Source organism: Dromiciops gliroides, chromosome 3, assembly GCF_019393635.1.
Source record: "Dromiciops gliroides isolate mDroGli1 chromosome 3, mDroGli1.pri, whole genome shotgun sequence".
In the NCBI taxonomy this organism is placed as follows: domain Eukaryota; kingdom Metazoa; phylum Chordata; class Mammalia; order Microbiotheria; family Microbiotheriidae; genus Dromiciops; species Dromiciops gliroides.
In genome coordinates, this window is record NC_057863.1 from 358910408 (window position 1) to 358929424 (window position 19017).

At 40.2% G+C, this 19017-nt stretch overlaps 1 protein-coding gene across 1 annotated transcript in view; it reads right to left on the bottom strand.

Annotated features, from left to right (window-relative positions):
- Positions 1-19017, bottom strand: part of UBE4A (ubiquitination factor E4A) — a 36631-nt gene that overhangs the window by 5757 nt on the left and 11857 nt on the right. Inside the window, 15 exon segments of the mRNA XM_043992717.1 lie at positions 752-899; positions 1373-1553; positions 2154-2328; positions 4179-4292; positions 4393-4493; positions 5548-5735; positions 7478-7610; positions 8974-9278; positions 12605-12731; positions 13016-13359; positions 14054-14238; positions 14462-14664; positions 16983-17027; positions 17030-17141; positions 18143-18295. Coding sequence (XP_043848652.1) covers positions 752-899; positions 1373-1553; positions 2154-2328; positions 4179-4292; positions 4393-4493; positions 5548-5735; positions 7478-7610; positions 8974-9278; positions 12605-12731; positions 13016-13359; positions 14054-14238; positions 14462-14664; positions 16983-17027; positions 17030-17141; positions 18143-18295 — 2514 coding nt within the window.

A 19017-nucleotide genomic window follows, 5' to 3' on the forward strand; every position in this document is an offset into this window, starting at 1 on the left:
GAAATACAGCTGTTGATGGTCACTCATCATAAGCAGTTTAAACTTGGCTTTATCATCATTTGATTTTTTTACTAGCCCAGTACATTGTTCAGGCTCTAAGCACAAAGACAGCCTCATTCAATGAATAAGTGGTTCAATCAAGAAAAAGGAATGATGTCTCTAAAAAGGTAAAGCACTGAATAGGTTGGGTATAAGAATAGTTGGGTTCCAGTTTCTTCATTGCAAAAGTTCATACCCCTTAGTCATTTCTATTTCAGTTTTACCTTCTGTGAAACAGCATAATTGCTAATGGAGCCCTGCTTTATGTGAACAGTGAACTATTTTAGCTTTAAACAATGCAGAAATTTAAGAATGTAAATCAGCCAAGAGTACTAACTAGATCTATAGGGAATGGATTAATGGCAGCAAAACACAGCTGGGTGGGGGAGTTCAGTCTCAATAGTTCTTAAGCACCTCCCACCTTTCCCCCCACAAACCACCCTTGGGAAGAAAAATGAATGTATTTTTACATTCCTCTCTTCCTATAGCAGGGTCTTAAAAATCAATGAAGTTTCTACTTGAGCATGTCAAACAAATGAAATTAATAGGAAGAGGGTACATCAAATCACTGGTTAACCTATGATATAGTTATTTTTATACACCTTCATACTTCTTCAAAGCACCTTTTTTTGGTGACACAGAGTAGTGAAGTAGCAGGCTGGTTTGAGCACAGGATGCTAAGCAGTCACACAGTGGTGTTTCTTTGGTTTACCTTGATCTTCTCTGCCAGGTTGCTGAAAGCCACAATCATATTTCCAGGCTTGTTTATTTTCTTCAGGACTCGGACTGTCTGAGCAAATAGCATTGGGGAATAAGATCGTCCATCTTTGGGCACAGTAGCACAGAAATTCTCCTCATCACTGGATGGCCGGCATCAGAGAGAAACCATATGGGAGAGAATATGTCAAACAAAGCAGATGTATGCTGTGGTTCAGAAAACGTTGCCTATCCCTTATAAGACATGATTGTACATTTGATATAGAAAGATTGCATGCAACATTTTGGGTGAAAAGCCTAATGAGTTCTTTCCTATAGGCTTAAAAATTATATTTATTTTTCCTTTTAATCCAGAATCTCTCAAATTTATTTCTACACAGGGTGAGCATAACATTTATCACCCCAAAGAATGCTCCACATATTATACTAAATCTCATTAGGATAAAGTTTAAATTCTGAAAACATGCTTTTAAAGAGATTAGGACACCATGATTTACATATCCTTATATTTATATATCTCCATAAAATGACCACTCTGCCACCCCACAACCAGGATTACATTACAAAAAATCTTATCAGCCTTGTCTCTGATCTAAAAAGATCCACTTTTATGTACCCAAGGTTTAAGTAGATGTTGCAGATGTCTGAAACAAGCTGCTGGGGTTTGAAGTCAAATTCACTGAAGTCCTTGACCTTTAAGGCTCCCATCTTAGGACCAACCAGGTGCTGAAGGAAGTAGTTTAGCATAGAGATGATTCGTTCAGCCAGGAAGGGGTGTACAAAGAGGGACTTGATCTCTGGAACATAAATGGATAGTTCACAAAGAAGTCAAACTATTAGTAATTGTTTACTACCTGTGGGCAGGACAGGTATTTCTCCATGGGGGTGAGGTTGCAGTGAAGGAGAAGAGGGATTTCATATTCCATATGGAATTCCTTAGGGATTTTTTATGCATTTAGTCTACTCACAGGAGGGCTCAAGCTTTTATTTTATTTTATTTTTTGCTGGGCAATGAGGGTTAAGTGACTTGCCCAGGGTCACACAGCTAGTAAGTGTCAAGTGTCTGAGGCCAGATTTGAACTCAGGTCCTCCTGAATCCAGGACTGGTGCTTTATCCACTGCACCACCCAGCTGCCCCCTCAAGCTCTTTATATCCAAAGCCAATTGCACAAAAACCCAATAAAGTGAAAACAGACCTTGAATTAAGTTTGATCAAAAGCTTGATCAAATCATTTGCCCAACAAGCCTGATATGAATATTCTTCAGTGACTCACTGCCTAATCTTAGAATCAAAGATGCTGCCAATCAGAACTCTAGGGTCAGCTGTCCAGGTTCCCCTGACAAAGTTGAGTGCTGCTACCCTTAATTTTTAGGTATGCAGATCTTCCTGTTCTTACCTGATGTCAGAAAGGCCAAGGTCCCAATGGTTTCATTAGACATGATGTTGTGGAATCGGGCCAATTGCCCAAACATTTGCAGACTGGCCTCTTTTTCTCGACGGGCCTCTGGAGACAAACTATCCCATTCACCTTGGTCCCTCTCAATCTGTTGAATCTTTATTTTGCTTAAGTACTAAATAAAGTGGAAACAATTAGTGGGATGAAATCAAGATTCTTCAATTAAATTTCTTTAGTTCAACAGACACTAAAGGACTATTTTGCACATGACAGTTTGCTAGATAATAAAAAAAGACAGTCAAGGGTGGGAAAATACCTTAAGGACCTGCTTAAAATGAAACTGAGGTGGGAAAAAGCAAAACAAAAAACTCAGTATAAGTCAGTATAGATGAGATTTTCTAAGGAAAAATAGTACTCTAGGGGGTGTCTTTAAGCTTAAAACTATACTAAGACTTTTGGGATATTCTATATATCTCATCATGGGGTTTGAGTAACAGGAAGAAATAATACAGATTTCAGCTCTGTGTAAGAAAAAGTTTCCTAACTCGAGTTGCTGACAAGTGAAATGGGTTACTTCAGGAGATGATAATGATGATAACAGCTAACAATTATATTGTGTTACCATGTGCCCACAGTGCTAAGAGCTTTACAATTATTATCTCATACAATCCTGGGGGAATTGGGGGGCTTAGGTGCCATTATGATCCTCATTTTACAGATAGCAAGTTTTTCCCCCATTGGGGGTATTCACAAGGAGGCTGGATGACGACTTATCAGGCAGCTGAGACTTCAGATATGAGTTGAACAAGAAGAGCATGAAGGTGCCCTTAACTCTAAGTTTCTATAAGACTGTATATGAGGTGAAAATGAATGACTTAGGTCACCTGGGCAAATGTGAGGAATCAGAGATCATAGATTAAGAGCTGTAAGGGACCACAGAGATCATCTAGTCCATTAGCAAGGGAAGCTGAGTTGCCCAAGGTCAGCATTTGAACCATGATCCTCTGAGTCCAGATCTGTTGCTTTTTCCAAAATGAGAAGACAAATAATCAGGAAGCTTCCTGTCATCAAGAAAGCTCTCAGGTTTGTAAGAAGGACCATGTACTTATTTAGAAGTCTGTTTCTGTTAATACTCTTGTAACAAACACTATGACAAACAGCTGTATGCAAATGCCATGTTTTGCCTTTGTGTCATAGAGGCTCTTGTTGGGAGGCAGAGCTGCATGTAATACTCTCCTGAGTTTATAAAGAACCTCATCTGAAAATACCAGCTTGAAAAAAGTAACACAAGACCAATCATTGGTGTTTCCATATAAGTAGCTGTGGGTATGGCTAATTAACAAGGAGGTCAACATGAATCCAACAGACTATCCCCAAGGTTTAAATGGTTGCCATCCCTCTGGGAAATTGTCCTCCCTTGCTCCCATCCTGGGGAAGAGAGGTTTTGCTCAGTGGATGAAGGCTGTTTTTTATAGTAGCAATAAGCAGTTTCATTAGGTTGTGGTTAATCATACCCAAGGGGCTGAAGGATAGCAAACTATGTTTTATATTTTGTAAAACCTAAACAATATAACTGTTTCCAACAAAGTTATGAATCCCACCCTGTCATTATCACTCAAGATTTGGGAGATAAAGAATATTGACAATTTGAGATTCCCCACATAAAAACCTACCCTAAACCAAGCTCTCTCATTTTGCAGCTCTAGCTCCATGAATTAATTCTACCAATATCCCTTTGTCCAGTTCAGCATTCTATCTTTTAATCTCTTTGCTGAGGCAGCTCACCCCTACCCAGTTGGCTTCAATGCCCCTTGATCTTGGCCAAGTGGGGGAAAACTACTTGGTAGTCTGTATATGACCCCATATCAGGTGAGATAACACTATCTGGTTCCATTTGTACACTTTCAAGCTCAGTGTGAGAAGCAGATCCTTCTTTTATTAAAGAAACCCAAAGTTGCTCTATTTTGATTAGAAGGTATGAATTTATGATTTGATAACATGGACACTGTCAAATCAACTTCTTACCTGTATGGCTTCATCCAATAGGAAGATAGCATCATTCATCAGCAGGTTAAGGAAGCGGAGAAAGAGAGGGGGATTCATGGCCTCCAAATTTTCAGAGGCGTAATCAGCTAGACCCTGAAAACCCCATCCCAAGAGAAAGATGTTGGCATGAAACCACAGCACCATAGGGGTCTTTTAAATGTAAGGACACTGATTTTGCCATCAACTACCTTACCTTTATGCTTTCTCTATAGGGGTCTGTTCCCCACATGTACCTTAAGATAGGATACATGGGGCGACGGTAGTTAAACTTTTGCTCAAACTGATGGGGGTCTCCTGGAAAAAGGCAACAGAACAAAGAATAATCAAGTATGGTGTGGGTTTTGGCAAGAGTGAGATGGGGTGTAGGAATCCCCTTTCCCAAAGCTGCCAAGGCTCCCTGGTGGTATCTGCTTTCAGATTACCATCTGCCTAGACCAAGGGTGGGATGTGTGCTCATTTCCTTATCATAGCTCAGACAATGGACGTACAGAGCACCCTGCTCAGCAAGGCATCTTTATCATAACTGGTGCTCAAACAACAGCCAAACTGCACAACAAAAACCAAGAAAATAAGTACCACCAAATCCAAATACACGGCACTCATCAAGCTTAGTTGTGCAGGTGGAGCTTCAATGGAGAGATACATTGCAGAGATATATTTCCGGGCATTTCTCCTGGGACTGGAGAAATGGTAGTAGACTTCAACTTCAGAATTTTAACTTTCCTAGCTATTATTACAGGGTGGGGAGGTGTACTTCTAGCTTTCCCCAAATTTAACATCTGTATCAAGTTCGATTCAGTCCCCACTTTCTTAGAACTCCATCTCCCAACCGTGAGACCAACTGGTTCCTGATAACACTGAAAGACAGGAAGTCATAACATGACACTGCATCCTAGCCTCAAGAATGGAAAACTTGATGCTTATAATGCCTTTGACACAGTAGTGCTATCACTGCTGAGTAGGAGCTTCCCTGTAAACAGGGCTTGAACGACAACTTGAGACATGCCACTATTTGGAAGAGTTACTACTGGCAAACTATCTGGCCACAAGTAAGGGGCTTCATTCTAAGCAAGGAAGAGAATACCAGCTGATAGCACTTGAAACCCAATAGGCAGACAGGCCGGTTAAAATGGAAGAACCTCAGTTAATAAGTCATCTTTGTTCCTGCAGTTTTGCAGTTTTACCCAGATAAGGGAAAAGAAGGGTCTGTGTGCACTAATGAGATAGACTCATGGGTCTAACTGACTCTGATTTGATCAAGTCTGGTACCCTAGTACTTCCTTCTCCTCCACTAAAGATCTGCCAGGCTTTCAGGGTCTCAGCGTCAGGGCCATTCACAGTTGCTTACCTGTAAACTCAATGTCTACAAAGACTTTGATGAGCGCTTCAGCAAGCTGGGCTGCATGGGGATAGCTGCAGAACACGCGCTTACGGTGGAACACACTGGACACCAGGGGATTGGGGGTCTGGTCTAGGTGTGGCATGACTGCTTCCAACACCTCTGCCAGTTTGGCCCTCAGGTGGGGATTCTTCATCCTGCAATGTGTTTAGGAGATGGGATAATAAGGATGGGGAGAGCTGGTTGCCAAATTGGTGCTGGTCTGTTATTTCAATGTTTAGGCCAATTAGGATGACGATGTACCATCCACACTCCTCTGTGTAACTAGTTTTACATACAAGGCATGTTTATGCAGCTTCAAACTGGCTGGTTTGCTTCAGAAAGCGTCTCATATGGTGCCTATCTGAAGGCTGGAGGTTCCTCTCAGTGTCACAATTCTATATAACACTGAACTTTCTCTCTTTGATTCAATTCAACAAACATTTACTTAGTGCCTGCTGCTATGGGCTAGGCACTAGGAATACAAAAACAATAATTCTTGTCCTCAGGAAGTTTCTGTGATAATCAGAGATACAATATGTAAAACAGGTAAGTAAATATGAGATAATTTGAGGAGAAAGAGAGTACCAGCAACTAGGGGGATTAGGAACAGCTTTAGGAAGGAGGTTGGCCTAACAGAGCTTTGAAGCTAAGGATTCTAAAAACTGGAGGTGAAGAGTCCATTACAGACATGGGGGCCTGACTGGAAAAGCACAGGGAGGAGATGGAATACTGAGTTTGGGGAACAGTAAGTAGGCAGGCCAGTTTGGCTGGAACGTAGAATGCAAGAAATAAGTTTGGAAAGGTAGGTCAGTGCCAGATTGTGGAGAAATTTAAATGCCAAGCTGAGGAGTTTGTATTTTACCCTAGACTCAACAAGGAGTTTCTAGACCCTGTCACATAATTTAGCACTTACTGTTCTTTTCATCCCAACTATATTTTAAATTTCATGAAGGTTGAGACCATGACTTATATATCATTTATATCATTTTTAGTGCCTAACACATAGTAGGTATTTAACTAATGCTTGGTGACTGATGATTTCTCATTAGTCCACTCAGTTCTATGAAAACTAGGCAATGGCTTCTGGTTTCCATTTTCAAAAACTGGGAGAATTTAGTTTCACCCCTCCCCATCTCCCCCACCCCTGGGGCATACCTTCATTCATATGAACATAGACAGGGCCTATTTCCTATTATACTTAATCCAGAGAGACAAGTAGTCTCCCAGTCACACTTACTGTCTTTGATACATGGTTAGAAAATCTATGAAGGGGAAGACTGCGATAGACCAGAGGTAGTACAGCACACAATTCTAATAACAATAATAACTCCTCACATTTATGTAGCACTTTTAGCTTTGCAACCCAGTAAGTCAGAAAACATTCTGCTGCAGATTAATAGAATTTCCAAAGCAATTGGTTTCATTTAAACACTACTTTACAAAAAGGGAACCTGAAGGTCTGAAGGGTTAAATGACTACCCCATAAGTAGAACTAATAAGGCAGAATTTGAATTCAGACTTGAAGTCCAATCTAGGACTTCAAGGCTGAGCTTTACTGTTGCTATTATTATTGCTTGCAGTTACTTACAAGTCATTACTGTAACTGGTTAGGTTTGACATGATGGTGTTTCTGCTTTAACAAGGGATTAACAGCTGAAATCCCATCTGAACCTCATGTGCTGGCCAAACCCTCTGGGGGGCAAAATCTTTTGCTTATTATGTGTCTCAAATGTGGAATTCTTAGCTACCCCCAAGGAAAGTCAGGTGAGTCATTAATGTTAACATAAGTGCTTAAGGCAACCCCTTATGATTTAAGCTTGTTTATTCTTGGTTTGAAAGCACTCTGGATATTCTGTAGCTCTTTATAGTGACAGAAGTCAAGTTGCTGGCAAATTACCTCTCTACGCTCCCAGTGAAAATGGTGACAAAATGAAGAACTTGCTCCAGGGAATCAGCTGATGTCTCCAGGATGTCGTCAGCAAAGCGCCGTAGGAAAATAAGAAAATCTCCCAGGTTATCCGCAAAAAATTCTGCAAATGTAAATGTTCACTTGTTTTTCTTGATTGGTTTGATCCTTTTACACTTAGCAGCAACATTTACATTCTCCTTTATTCCACATTTATGGTAGAGCTTAAATTAGAGAGACTTTCAGTTGATTTGTGAAATTTTACTGGAAAGGTCAATTCCAGTCAAGGTACAGGACTAGATGAGGAACTTTTTATATTTACTAAGTCAATTTCCATATCTATCCACATGTAGTTGATTGAGCAGTAATGGTATAGGGGTCTGAGTACATCGAAGCAATGATTACAGAGTTTAGCAAAGTGACTTACTATGCTACTGTTTCCTCTTTGACTCCCAAGGCTAACTGTTGGTTTTAAAAAATACTTATATGGATGTTTGAGGAGTTTCTGTAAAATACTCACATCCTGATTGTTGATGACATTCCTCATGATACACACACCACCACCATTACAAACATTTCTGGGTGTAGCTTTTTAGACATCTCATACTCCTCTTCCTCACATACAGTTTACTGTAGCCAAAATGGATTAATAGCCATCCTTTTAACAACAGTCATCTCCTTAAAGTCTTGCACATTCCCATCTTTGCTCATTCTCCTCTCTATAACTGGAATGTCTTTCCTCTATCCTCCTGCCTATTAAGATCTTACCCATGTTTCAAGGCCTAGATCAAACAGCACCTCTTCCATGAAGCTCTCTGAAAGTGATCTCTCATCTGTCTTTATAGGATTTTGTGCTTCTATTACACATAAACATCACTGATTGTATCACATATGAGTTTGGTCATAACCACCTATCCAGTAATTTCTTAAGGGTAGGGACACCCTATTTTTGTATTTTCTCCAGCACCTAGAGTGGTACATTCTAAAGTTAGGCACTAATTGATTAGTGAAGTTGGTACCTGAATTGTTGAATAAACCAATAACGAATATCGTTTTTCTGAGGAAGACCACAAGTGATATTTCTATAAATAATAGTATTTAGAATCTAGCCATAAGATTGAAGATATTTACTTCACATCAGAAAAAGTATCAGGAAAAGTGGTTCACCTTGTATAAAGTTAACAATGTAAAAACTATATCATTGAGGAGGTCCTTAGATAGGTAAAAGTTTATGTAAGAATATTAGTGTTTAAATGAAACCAATTGCTTTGGAAATTCTATTAATCTGCAGCAGAATGTTTTCTGACTTACTGGGTTCCTTTCACAGTTCTACCACTAGACAACATATGTAACATTAAAAAGGTATTTCTCTGGAAAGGATTGAAAATAACACTGAGGGAACTTAATCTGCATCTTAAACTTTTGGAATGATTCAGTTCAGCTCTGTCAGTTAAAAACAGGAAGCTCCCAAGGAAGAACCAACTCACCTGGCACATAAGCCAAAGAGCTGTACTGATCCGGTAAAGGGAAGGTCAGTTCTACTGGCTCTGTGCCTTGGTTGCCAATGGCTAGCTGAACCAGAAGAACAGCCATGGACACCTGCAAATTGAGGCAGTTTTGTAGCATCTGTGGTTCAGTCATGGCAGTCTTGGTGGAGAGATAGATGGTCATCAGGCGCTCAAACTGCTCTCGGAGGCTATCCGCGGTGGGGCTGGCGTTTTGCTGAGCCTCACGCCAGGCGACCTGCAGCCGGTGCAAGCTCTGGTTGATTTTTACCATCTGGTCATGCAACCTGCCCCAGGGGAGACCAGACAGAATAAGTCTGGGAGGCTGAAAGGAGGTAGGTCTGTCAGAGACTACCCAGGGCGCAGCAGGTATCCAAAAATGTTTGTTGAATGGATGGATGATGGAGAGGGTGTTTGTGTGTGTGTGTGTGTGTGTGTGTGTGTGTGTGTGTGTGTGTGTGTTCAGATGGGGGTAGGATGGAGAGAAGAGAAGAAGAGGATTGAGGAAAGGCGAAGTCCCAAACCCAGCTGCAACACAATGGAAGCAAACTGGAACAATTAGGAGAGTCGAAGGGTAGGAAACACAATGCCATACCCACACAAAGCTCATGCTTAATAAATATCTGCTGAATTGACGTGAGGAACTTCTTTAGTTAAGTTGAATGTAGATCACAACCTATTAGTTTCTTATTTTAGAAAACAACGAAGTGACCCAACTATCCTGGAAAGCAACCTGCTAATCTGCTTTAAAAATTGTCTAAAATAGTGATGTCTTTTGACTCAAAGACACCATTGCTAGGCATTTAACTCAAGGAAGTCTAATATAGATAGGTGCGAGAGCAATCAAAATATTTCTAGCAGCAGCATTTTTTACAGTAGCAAAAAATAGGAACAAAGTAGATGTTCATCCAGTGAGTAATGGCTAAATGAATCCTGGTACATGAATGTAATGGATTATGTTGTTAATAATTAATATGACTGAAAAGAAACATGATAAGAAATATGAACCGATGCAAAGTGAAGTAAGCCTATCAGGAAAATTCTCTCTCTCTCTCTCCACACACATATATACATATATACACACACACACACACACACACATAATGGAAAAGGAAACACACTACACTACTATACGAACTGTATAATTATAATGATTATGCTAGGCACCTTGAAGGAGAGTGGGGTACTACATGTAGGTATGGAACACTGAATATGTTGTCAGGCTCTGTTGGTATATTGGGCTGCTTTTGTTGAACTGCTTAGAGGTAGCTAGGTGGTGCAGTGGATATAGGGCTGGGACTGGAGTCCAGAAGACCTGAGTTCAAACCTAGGTTCAGAGACTTACTAGCAGTGACTCTGAGCAAATCATTTAACCTTTGTTTGTCTCAGTTTCCTCAACTGTAAAATGGGAATAATTATACCTACTTCACAGGGTTGTTGTGAGATAATATTTGCAAAGTATCTAGTATATTGCCTAGCAAATAGCAGGTACTTAATAAATGGCTTATTCCATCTAGCCTTGTGCAATAGTTTTAGACCACAATAGGAGGCAAAAGCCATGATTTCTTAGTATTGTATACCTAGTTTTTATTTTGAGCTAAATAAAACTGAGGGAGACAGAAAAATTTACAAGAAATGTTAATCTACATGATACTCTGGGTTTTGAAATGCTTTTGACAAGTAGGCAGAATTAAAATTTAAAACATTTTCAGAAATCTTAAGTTGACTTTTGAAAAGTCCTCTAGTTTTAAGTTTTTCCCTATTCATTTAAAGTTGTCTTATCTGGCTTTCTTTACCTTACCATTCCACTAATTGTGTTAGATTTTTTCTCCCTTATATGATAACCCAATAAGAAAAATTATTCTATGAAATACTACTGACCAGAATGGAAACATTTCATTTGCTTTTAAGTTTTTGGAACCACAACCTTCTTGTAATCAAAATCCACATGCCAAAAAGCTTCTCGTTCTTAACGTAAAGGTTTTTAGGGATCCTTTTTGGAGCTGAATATCTCACATAGATATTCCTCAAGTTTTTCCTACTCCCATTCCTGTGTAGCATTCTGGCCCTTTTCATTATAAACAAGGCTATCAAGGACTCAAGAGCAGAAGGGAATATGTAAAGAGAGTTCTGTAGTACCAACTATCTATTGGAAATTCCAACTAGATATTCATAGGTATTTCAAATTTAGTAAGTCCAATGTAATTCACTCTTCCTCCTCCCCTGACAAAATCCACCTCTCTAATCAATTTCCCTATTACTGTCAAGGGTACAACCATTCTTCCAGGTTAGTAATGTCAATACCATCCTCTCCACCTCAATTTCCCTCACTCCACATATCCAATCAATGCTCAAATCTTGCTTTTTCTACCCCTACCACAGCTCTCTCATCTGTCTCTCTATCAATACTCAAAACAACCACTACTTTAGTTTTAGCCTTCACCACCTCTTTCTTACTCTTGTAATACATCCTAACAGGCCTGCCTACCTCTGTTCTTTCTCTACTTCAACCCAACTCTGCAGAGTTGCCGAAATGAGCTTCCTTAAGTGAAGGCAGAACTATGTCACTCTCCTGCTTAGGCACCGCTGTCTCCCTACTGCCTCTAGGATAAAATAGAAATTCTTTTTGTTTGGCTTATTTTAAAGCCCTTCACAGCCTGGCCCCAATCTCCCTTACCAGTCTCCTTGTACGCTGCTCCCCTTTCCTGAACTCTGCAGTCTTGCCAAATTGGCCTTCTCTGTTCCTCATGCATGGCACTCCACCTCAATTCTTTATGTCTCTGGGCTAGCCATCTTCCATGCCTAAAATACACTATTGCCTTCTTACCTCTGACACAGAATCCTTTGCTTCCTTTAAAGATCACCTTATGCATGAAGCCTCTTGTGATTCACCAGTTGCTAGTGGAGTAAAGAGGAAGGAGGAAGGAGGAAGGAGGAATGAGGGAAGGGAATAAGCATTTCTTTAGGACCTATTATGTGCTGGGCACTGTGCTAAGCCCTTTACAAATACTATTTCATTAGATCACAACAACCCTGGGAGGGAGATGCTATTATCTCCATTTTACACATGAGAAACTGAGGAAAACAGAGGTTAGGTAACTTGCTAGTTAGTATCTGATACTGGATTTGAATTCATGGGGATCTACAACTATGTCATTTATCTTGTATTTATTCCAAACACACTAATATGCAAGTGTTATCTCTGATGGAATATAAGCTCTGTGAGAACATGTTTTGTCTTGTATCCCCAAAATCTTGTACGGTGACTGGAACACAGTAGACATTTAATAAATGCTTGGTTGATTAATTATTGTAATTCGGTCTTCCCAGAAGAATGTGATAAAAAGAATTAAGAGTAAAACTTAAAATTGTTGATCCCTTATCCACAAAGTGCTAGTGAATGTCTTATAGACTGAGACTGGCATAACTACAATTTTTAAAGGTTCTCTCAAATAAGCAACAACTACATTCAATATACCTTCCCCACTCCCCTACTCCCCACCCCCGCCTGTTGTGAATCTGGAGTCTTGAATCAGACTATACCTCTGAGATTCACCTAGGACAATCTTGGTTATAGATAGTGATTATATCATACAATGGAGGAGTTACAAACCTGTGAAAACCCACGTGCAAAGTATATTGTGTCAGGACCAGGTTCTCTGTTACCAGGTTGTAGTTTTGGGCAAACTGCATCTCCTGGTCACTCTCTTTAGGAATCAAACAAGTCTCTTTATCCAAACCTTTAAAAAAAAAAGAGAGAGATAAAATTAACAGCCTGTAACCTGGCTCTTAGATGCTAACGCCAGAGAAAAGGGACTCATGGTAGAATCAAGAGTACAACTGAAAATTACCAGAGGTAATTTCATGCATTGTTATAGTTACCTTTCTTACATCTCTCCCCTCTGCCTCATCTCTTTTTCCTCAGAAAGAGACTAAGACAGAAAGGTGCAAATATAAGAGACGAAACTACACTGGACAACACATATATACAATATAGGTCTGACACCAGTCTTTTTTGTTTTACCTTTCATATGCACATTTTTTATCCTTCTCTCTTCATCATTCAGCTCACTGAGGGCACAGTAGGTCGGGTTAAAGGTTAGCAGCCTAGGGGATTTAGGTTTGCAAAATGGCTGGCACAACTTTAGAAGGGCAGCACCCAGATTCAGGAAAAAGGCATCTGAGGCATACATCTGGAAGAAGATTTCAGGCATCTGATTGGCCCAGATCTTGGTGCGGCCTGCGTTGGCATATAGGCAGTTTCCAAGCCAGGACAAGATCCAATGCTTGGTGTCTGGGGAGAGCTGGAGTAAGTTCTTCAGCATCTGGTAAATCTTTTCGTGGAACTGAGCCATGAACTGTTTTAAAAAACCAACAACAAAACACCACCAAAAAGTCTCAATGTTACACTCCTAATACAGGCAAACACCATGTCAATTCATTTCTAACAACATGCCAATCTTGCCCTTCACTTTCCACTTCATATTTCTCTTTGGAACTTCTGGACCCTCCATAATGGAGATTTCTTGATAAGGAGCTGAAGAGAGAAGGCTAGCCTTGGAGAAAGTCATATTGATTGAATGGTGATGGGGGAGGCTTAAAGCTCCCCTACCTACTATATCAGATCTCCAGGTGTCTAAGTAAAGTGAATTCTGCCTAGGGCAGAGAGCATTCCTTGTTAAAGCAAATTTTTGGCTTATCCTGTGAGGATTTAAAGGCTTTGCTTATAAATGAGAAATGAAGAACTGTAGGGTTTGGGAAGAAATCGACGTGGATGGCAAAGTAGCAAGGGGCAATGAGGACTGACTACTGCACCCTCTAGTAGCCTATTCTCAAGCACCATCCCAGTTGTATTTTTTGCTTTCCCTGAACTTCAATAGGAGCCCTGTTTTTTTCAGCAGTAACTACAGAACACCAACTATTTCTGTAATGATCAATGAAAATTATTTGCTCCCTAAAAGGAGCTCAAACCACCTTATTTACAACTATTTTCAGAAGACCCTTTGTTTTCCTTAAGGCTTGGGGCCTGGTATCCAAGTGAGAAGTTCCACCTGATGGATGTTTGGCCTCCTGGACTTTTGATCTCCTGGGGACCTGGATCGGGCATGGATTCAAGAAGTAGCCATGATTCTCCACTACCCCTGGAGTCTTTAACAAGCAGGAGATACTCAGAATTACTCCCAGTAAGGTCTTCTGGTACATCTGTCCATTGCTGGGGTCCTTGGGCTGAATGTACTCTACAAAAACCTGCAGGGAAGTGGAAATGAGCTGTTGCTGTCTCTGTACAGGAATAATTAAGATTGTTGTGTCAAGATCTAAGAATCTAAGAATTCATCTTTTTGTTTGTTTCTCTCAAGCATAAAGATAATAATTACATTGGGCTAAGTCATTTGAAAATCACTTAAGAAGAGAATACTGGATCCTTAGCACAAAAGACCCCAATAGGACCTTTTCAGAGTTATGGACTTACTTTTGCAATATCTTTCTGCCTTGTGAAATAGAGGAGCATATCTAGATATGTATATAGCAAAATTTGACAGAGATCCAAGTCTTTTATTCTGCTCAACAAAATGTCAAATACTGGAACCATGACTTCTTGAAATGTCCGAACTTCCTGATCCATTGTCAAGGCTTCAATGACCTCTTCAAGGAACTCAGTTACATCTTCAAAATCTAATAAAAAGAAATTTCCCAAGAAAATGGGAAGAAAAAGTGGGCCAGAGAAACTTAAGATGGCTAAATAAATCTGGTACTTTCCCCTTCTTCATATTTGTACTTATACTGATTTGGCTATGGCTTCCTTGGAAAGAAAGGCAGCATGGTGTAATGGAAAGATTGTTGGATTGGGAGTTAGGAGATCAAGACATGAATCCTGCCTCAAATTCATGTGTGATCATGGGCAAATCATGTAATGGCCAATGAAAATGCACTGACTAAAAGCTTACTAAACACAAAGCACTGAGCTAAAGGCCATGCATGGTAAGCATCAGGCAGAATGGTACAGTGCAGAAATCCAGAGCTTACTTGCTCTGCAGTCAGAGGACATGGTTTTAAATCCCACCTCTGATAAGTCCTCCTAATAAAGCAGGCCATTCTTATGGATTTAATCACTGTCTCTATGAGAGTGTCTCATGGATCTGTCTCTCCCTTGAGCATTAATTCTGCATTCCCAATTGCCTAGGGAACACTTCATATTGGACTTGGTTCCACAGACATCTCAAACTCAACATTCAAAACTGAACTCGTTATTTTCCCAACAAAACTCTTCCAAATTTCCCTTTTTCTGATAAAGGTCCATTATCTTCCAGGTTTATAACCTTGGCATTATCCTGAACTCACTCTCCTTCACGCCATCTACGTCTAATCAATTGTCAGATTTTGCCATTTTTACATTTCTCTCCTGTCACACAGCTACCATCTAAAGAAATAGTTCAGGCTCTTGAACAGATTATTTTGAAAGCCTCCTAATTGGCTGCCTTGCTTCAAGTCTCTCCAGTTCATTCTATCCACTGACAGTGGGACCCCCAAGGCCGATGGCTTCCTAGTGCCTCTAGGATAAAATAGAAACTGCTCTCAAGCTTTTAAAGACTTTCATGACCTGGCCCTGACTGATCTGTTCAGCATCACTGGACACTGCTTCCTGTCCTTCACTTAATGATGGAGCAAAAGCAGTCTTCTCTTTCTTTTCCACGCATAGCACTCCATTTTCCATCTCTGGACCTTTATGTCAGATACACCCTCTTCTATTAAGATACAGTTCAAAGGCCACCTTCTAAATGAAACCTTTCTTGATTCCCCACACCAACTACTGGAGTTATGCCTTCCTTCCCAAACTACCTTGTATTTAATGACTATATTTATTCTCTTCACATTTATTCTGTATGTACTTCTTGTTTTCACCATTAGAATATAAGTGGTTTACAAGTAAGGACTGTTTCAGCTTTTGTATTTATATCCCCAGATATAATACAACTGACTGATTGGTTTTTGAGATCACTCTTTCAGAAATTTATTCTTCATACTGATCCAAAACCCTGCTTCTCTATAAATGACATTCACTAGCCTTTGACCTTTGAGGCAGCATCATATGGTATAAACTGGCTCTGGAATCAGAGGATCTGGGTTTAAATCCCATTTCTGATGCCTATTTGTGTGATCCTGGGTAAGTCATTTAACCTTCCTAGGTCTCAGTTTCCTCATGGTACAATGAGGAAATTCAACTAGATGGTCTGGGTTTCCTTCCATGTCTAAACCTATGAAATATTATCTGTAAAGTAGGATGCTGATACTTGTACCATTTAACTCATAGAGTTGAAAGAACTTTGCAATTTTTTTGGGTAGAGGCAATGGGGTTTCAGTGGACCTTGCCTAGGGTCACACAGCTAGTAAGTCTCAAGTGTCTGAGGCCAGATTTGAACTCAGGTACTCCTGACTCCAGGGGCTGGTGTTCTATCCACTGCGCCACCAAGCTGCCCCCGAACTTTGCAATCCTTAAAGAACTACATAACTGTTTCATTATCTGTTGAAAGACTAGGCATGCAGGTAATAAGGAGTATTTAAACCCAAAGGCTTGCTTTCTTGTTTTACTTTAAACAACAACAACACCACAAGTATCCCTGTTCTAGGTCCGCCTGACCTACTCTCCTTATCCACAGTCAATTTCAATCCTCCCATTCTGGTCTTCTACCAAGCCTACCTTTCCCCAAAATGCCCCCATGCTCCTTCTGATTTCCCCTCCTTTCCCAGTCAGTGTGGCCTGCCTCATCTCGGTGTTAAAATAAGTCAATCTGTACTGATTAGGTTATAAACCTGGCAGCTCCTGAAGGTAATGAAATAGTCTCCAGTGAAAGGGAGACAATTTGTCCCATTTTTTAAACTTTGAGCTCTGTTTCACTTTGACCAGAGGCAAAAAATGACAGTTCGTTCATGAAGAGACTAATATGTCCTAAGGCTCCCACAGTTCAAGCGCTAGACCTCACTTCCATACTTACGGGCCCCTCGAATTGCTTCCAAACAAGAGGTCTACCAGTGATCTAAACATTCTGGTCAACATAAATCTCTGGAGTGAGGAGGACAGTTCGGGTATTAGAAACAGTTAGGTTCCTACACCTCACAGCAAAGGGCAGCAGGTTTTCTGGTACTTTAGTAATCTGAAGGGAGAGAAAAGAGACTGAGACCCTTCGACCTGGAACAAATTTGCACGCAGTCAATAAATGGGAAAAAAGAAAATAAGAAATAGTTAGTCTTTGTGAAGTGTAGAGTTTACAGAAATAGCAAAACATGGAAAAAATTAGCTGTAAGTAAACTATGAAAATGCAATATGAGGCACAGTGTGGCTTGAGAGTTCAGCGCAGGGAAATGAGGAAAGGATTCATGGAGGAAATGGCATTTACATAAGGTTTTATAAGACAGGAAGGATTTGGACAGGTGAATCTGGCAGTGGGAAGGGAATTAGAGAAGAGAAGGGCATTTTAATTGAAAAACAGTGAACAAAACTAGAGAGGCAGAAAACCACATGCTATGTTCAGACAACACTTATCAAATCCAATTTGGTAGGTTACTTAAATAATTCTAAAAAGAAAGTAATGGGAGATAAAGGCTGCTAGGGTTAGATTATCAAGGACCTTATATTCTAAGTCAAAAATGTGGACTTTATCTTCAATGGAGAAATACTGAAGTTTTTAAGGTAGAGGGCAATGATATGAATTGGGCTTCATGAAGATGACTTTAACAGCAGCACGTCAGATATACTGGAGGTCGAAATCAAAGGAGCTAGGGGCCAGGTTACCAGTTAGAAGTCTCTTGCAACAATTCAAATCATAATGAGGGCCTGAAGTAGGAATGGATGCAAGAGTAGAAAGAACAAAACAATAACTTCCTGGATGTGGAAAATTAGAAGGGGGGAAAGTCAGAAATTACTGAGGTTTTAAGTCTGGTTGGCTGGGGGACTGGTGGTGCCATTCTCAGAAATAGAACATGCAGATACTGGATTACTTTTATAATGACTATAAATGAAGATTTAGTAAACATGGGCTATACAGAAGACCTCTGAAAACTAACACTCTGAAAGGGAAACCGTGTAGAAATGCTGCCATTCACAGAAGAGATATTTTACATTGTAAAAGACATGTGCTCCAAATCATTCCCCTACCTCCTCTTTTGCTCTTAGGAAACAGGAATAAAGGTAGCAGAGAATGTGCTTCTCCCCTGCATCTCGATCTGCAGAGAGGTTTAATGTTGTGGAACAGGTCATGTTAATCAAGTGGTTGCTTGGATCCTGAAGCAGCAATCGGGTAAAGAGGGCCTAACAACAACAACAACAACAAATCAGCACAAAAAGTTGCAAATCATTACAGTGCTAATGCTAGAGCATAAAAAATATGCAAAGCCATTGCTAGCCAATGCTAGAAAAGGAAGCATTCCCTGGCTAACCCTTCTAACCCTTGTTCAAGAGATTCCATTGCATCTTGTTTCCTCTAACAGACTGTCCCATCATCCTCACTTTTTCATTCATTTTCCATCTCTCCCTCTCTAGTGGCTCATTTCCTACTGCCTACAAACACACCCATATCTTCCCATCCTGAAAAAAACCCCTCATTTGACCCTTCTATCCCTGCTAACTATTATCTTATACCTCTTCTACCCTTTGTAGCCAAACTCCTTAAAAAGGCCATCTAAGGTAGGTGCCTCCACTTTCTCTCCTGTCACTCTCTTCTTTTTTTTTTTTTATTGTTGTTTCAGTCATGTCAGACTCTCCATGACCCCATTTTGGGGGGGGGGGGGGACAAAGAAATTGGAGTGGTTTGCCATTTCCTTCTTGAGTTCATTTTCTAGATGAGGAAACTGAGAAAAACAAGGTTTTCTCCAGGGTCACACAATGGTACCAGATGTGAACGCTGATCTCCTCACTCCAGGCCAGCACTCTATCCACTGTGCCTCCTAGCTGCCCCAATCTGGTTTCTAACCATATTATTCTATCAGAACTGCTCTCTCCAAAGTTACCAATGATCTCTAAATTGCTAAATC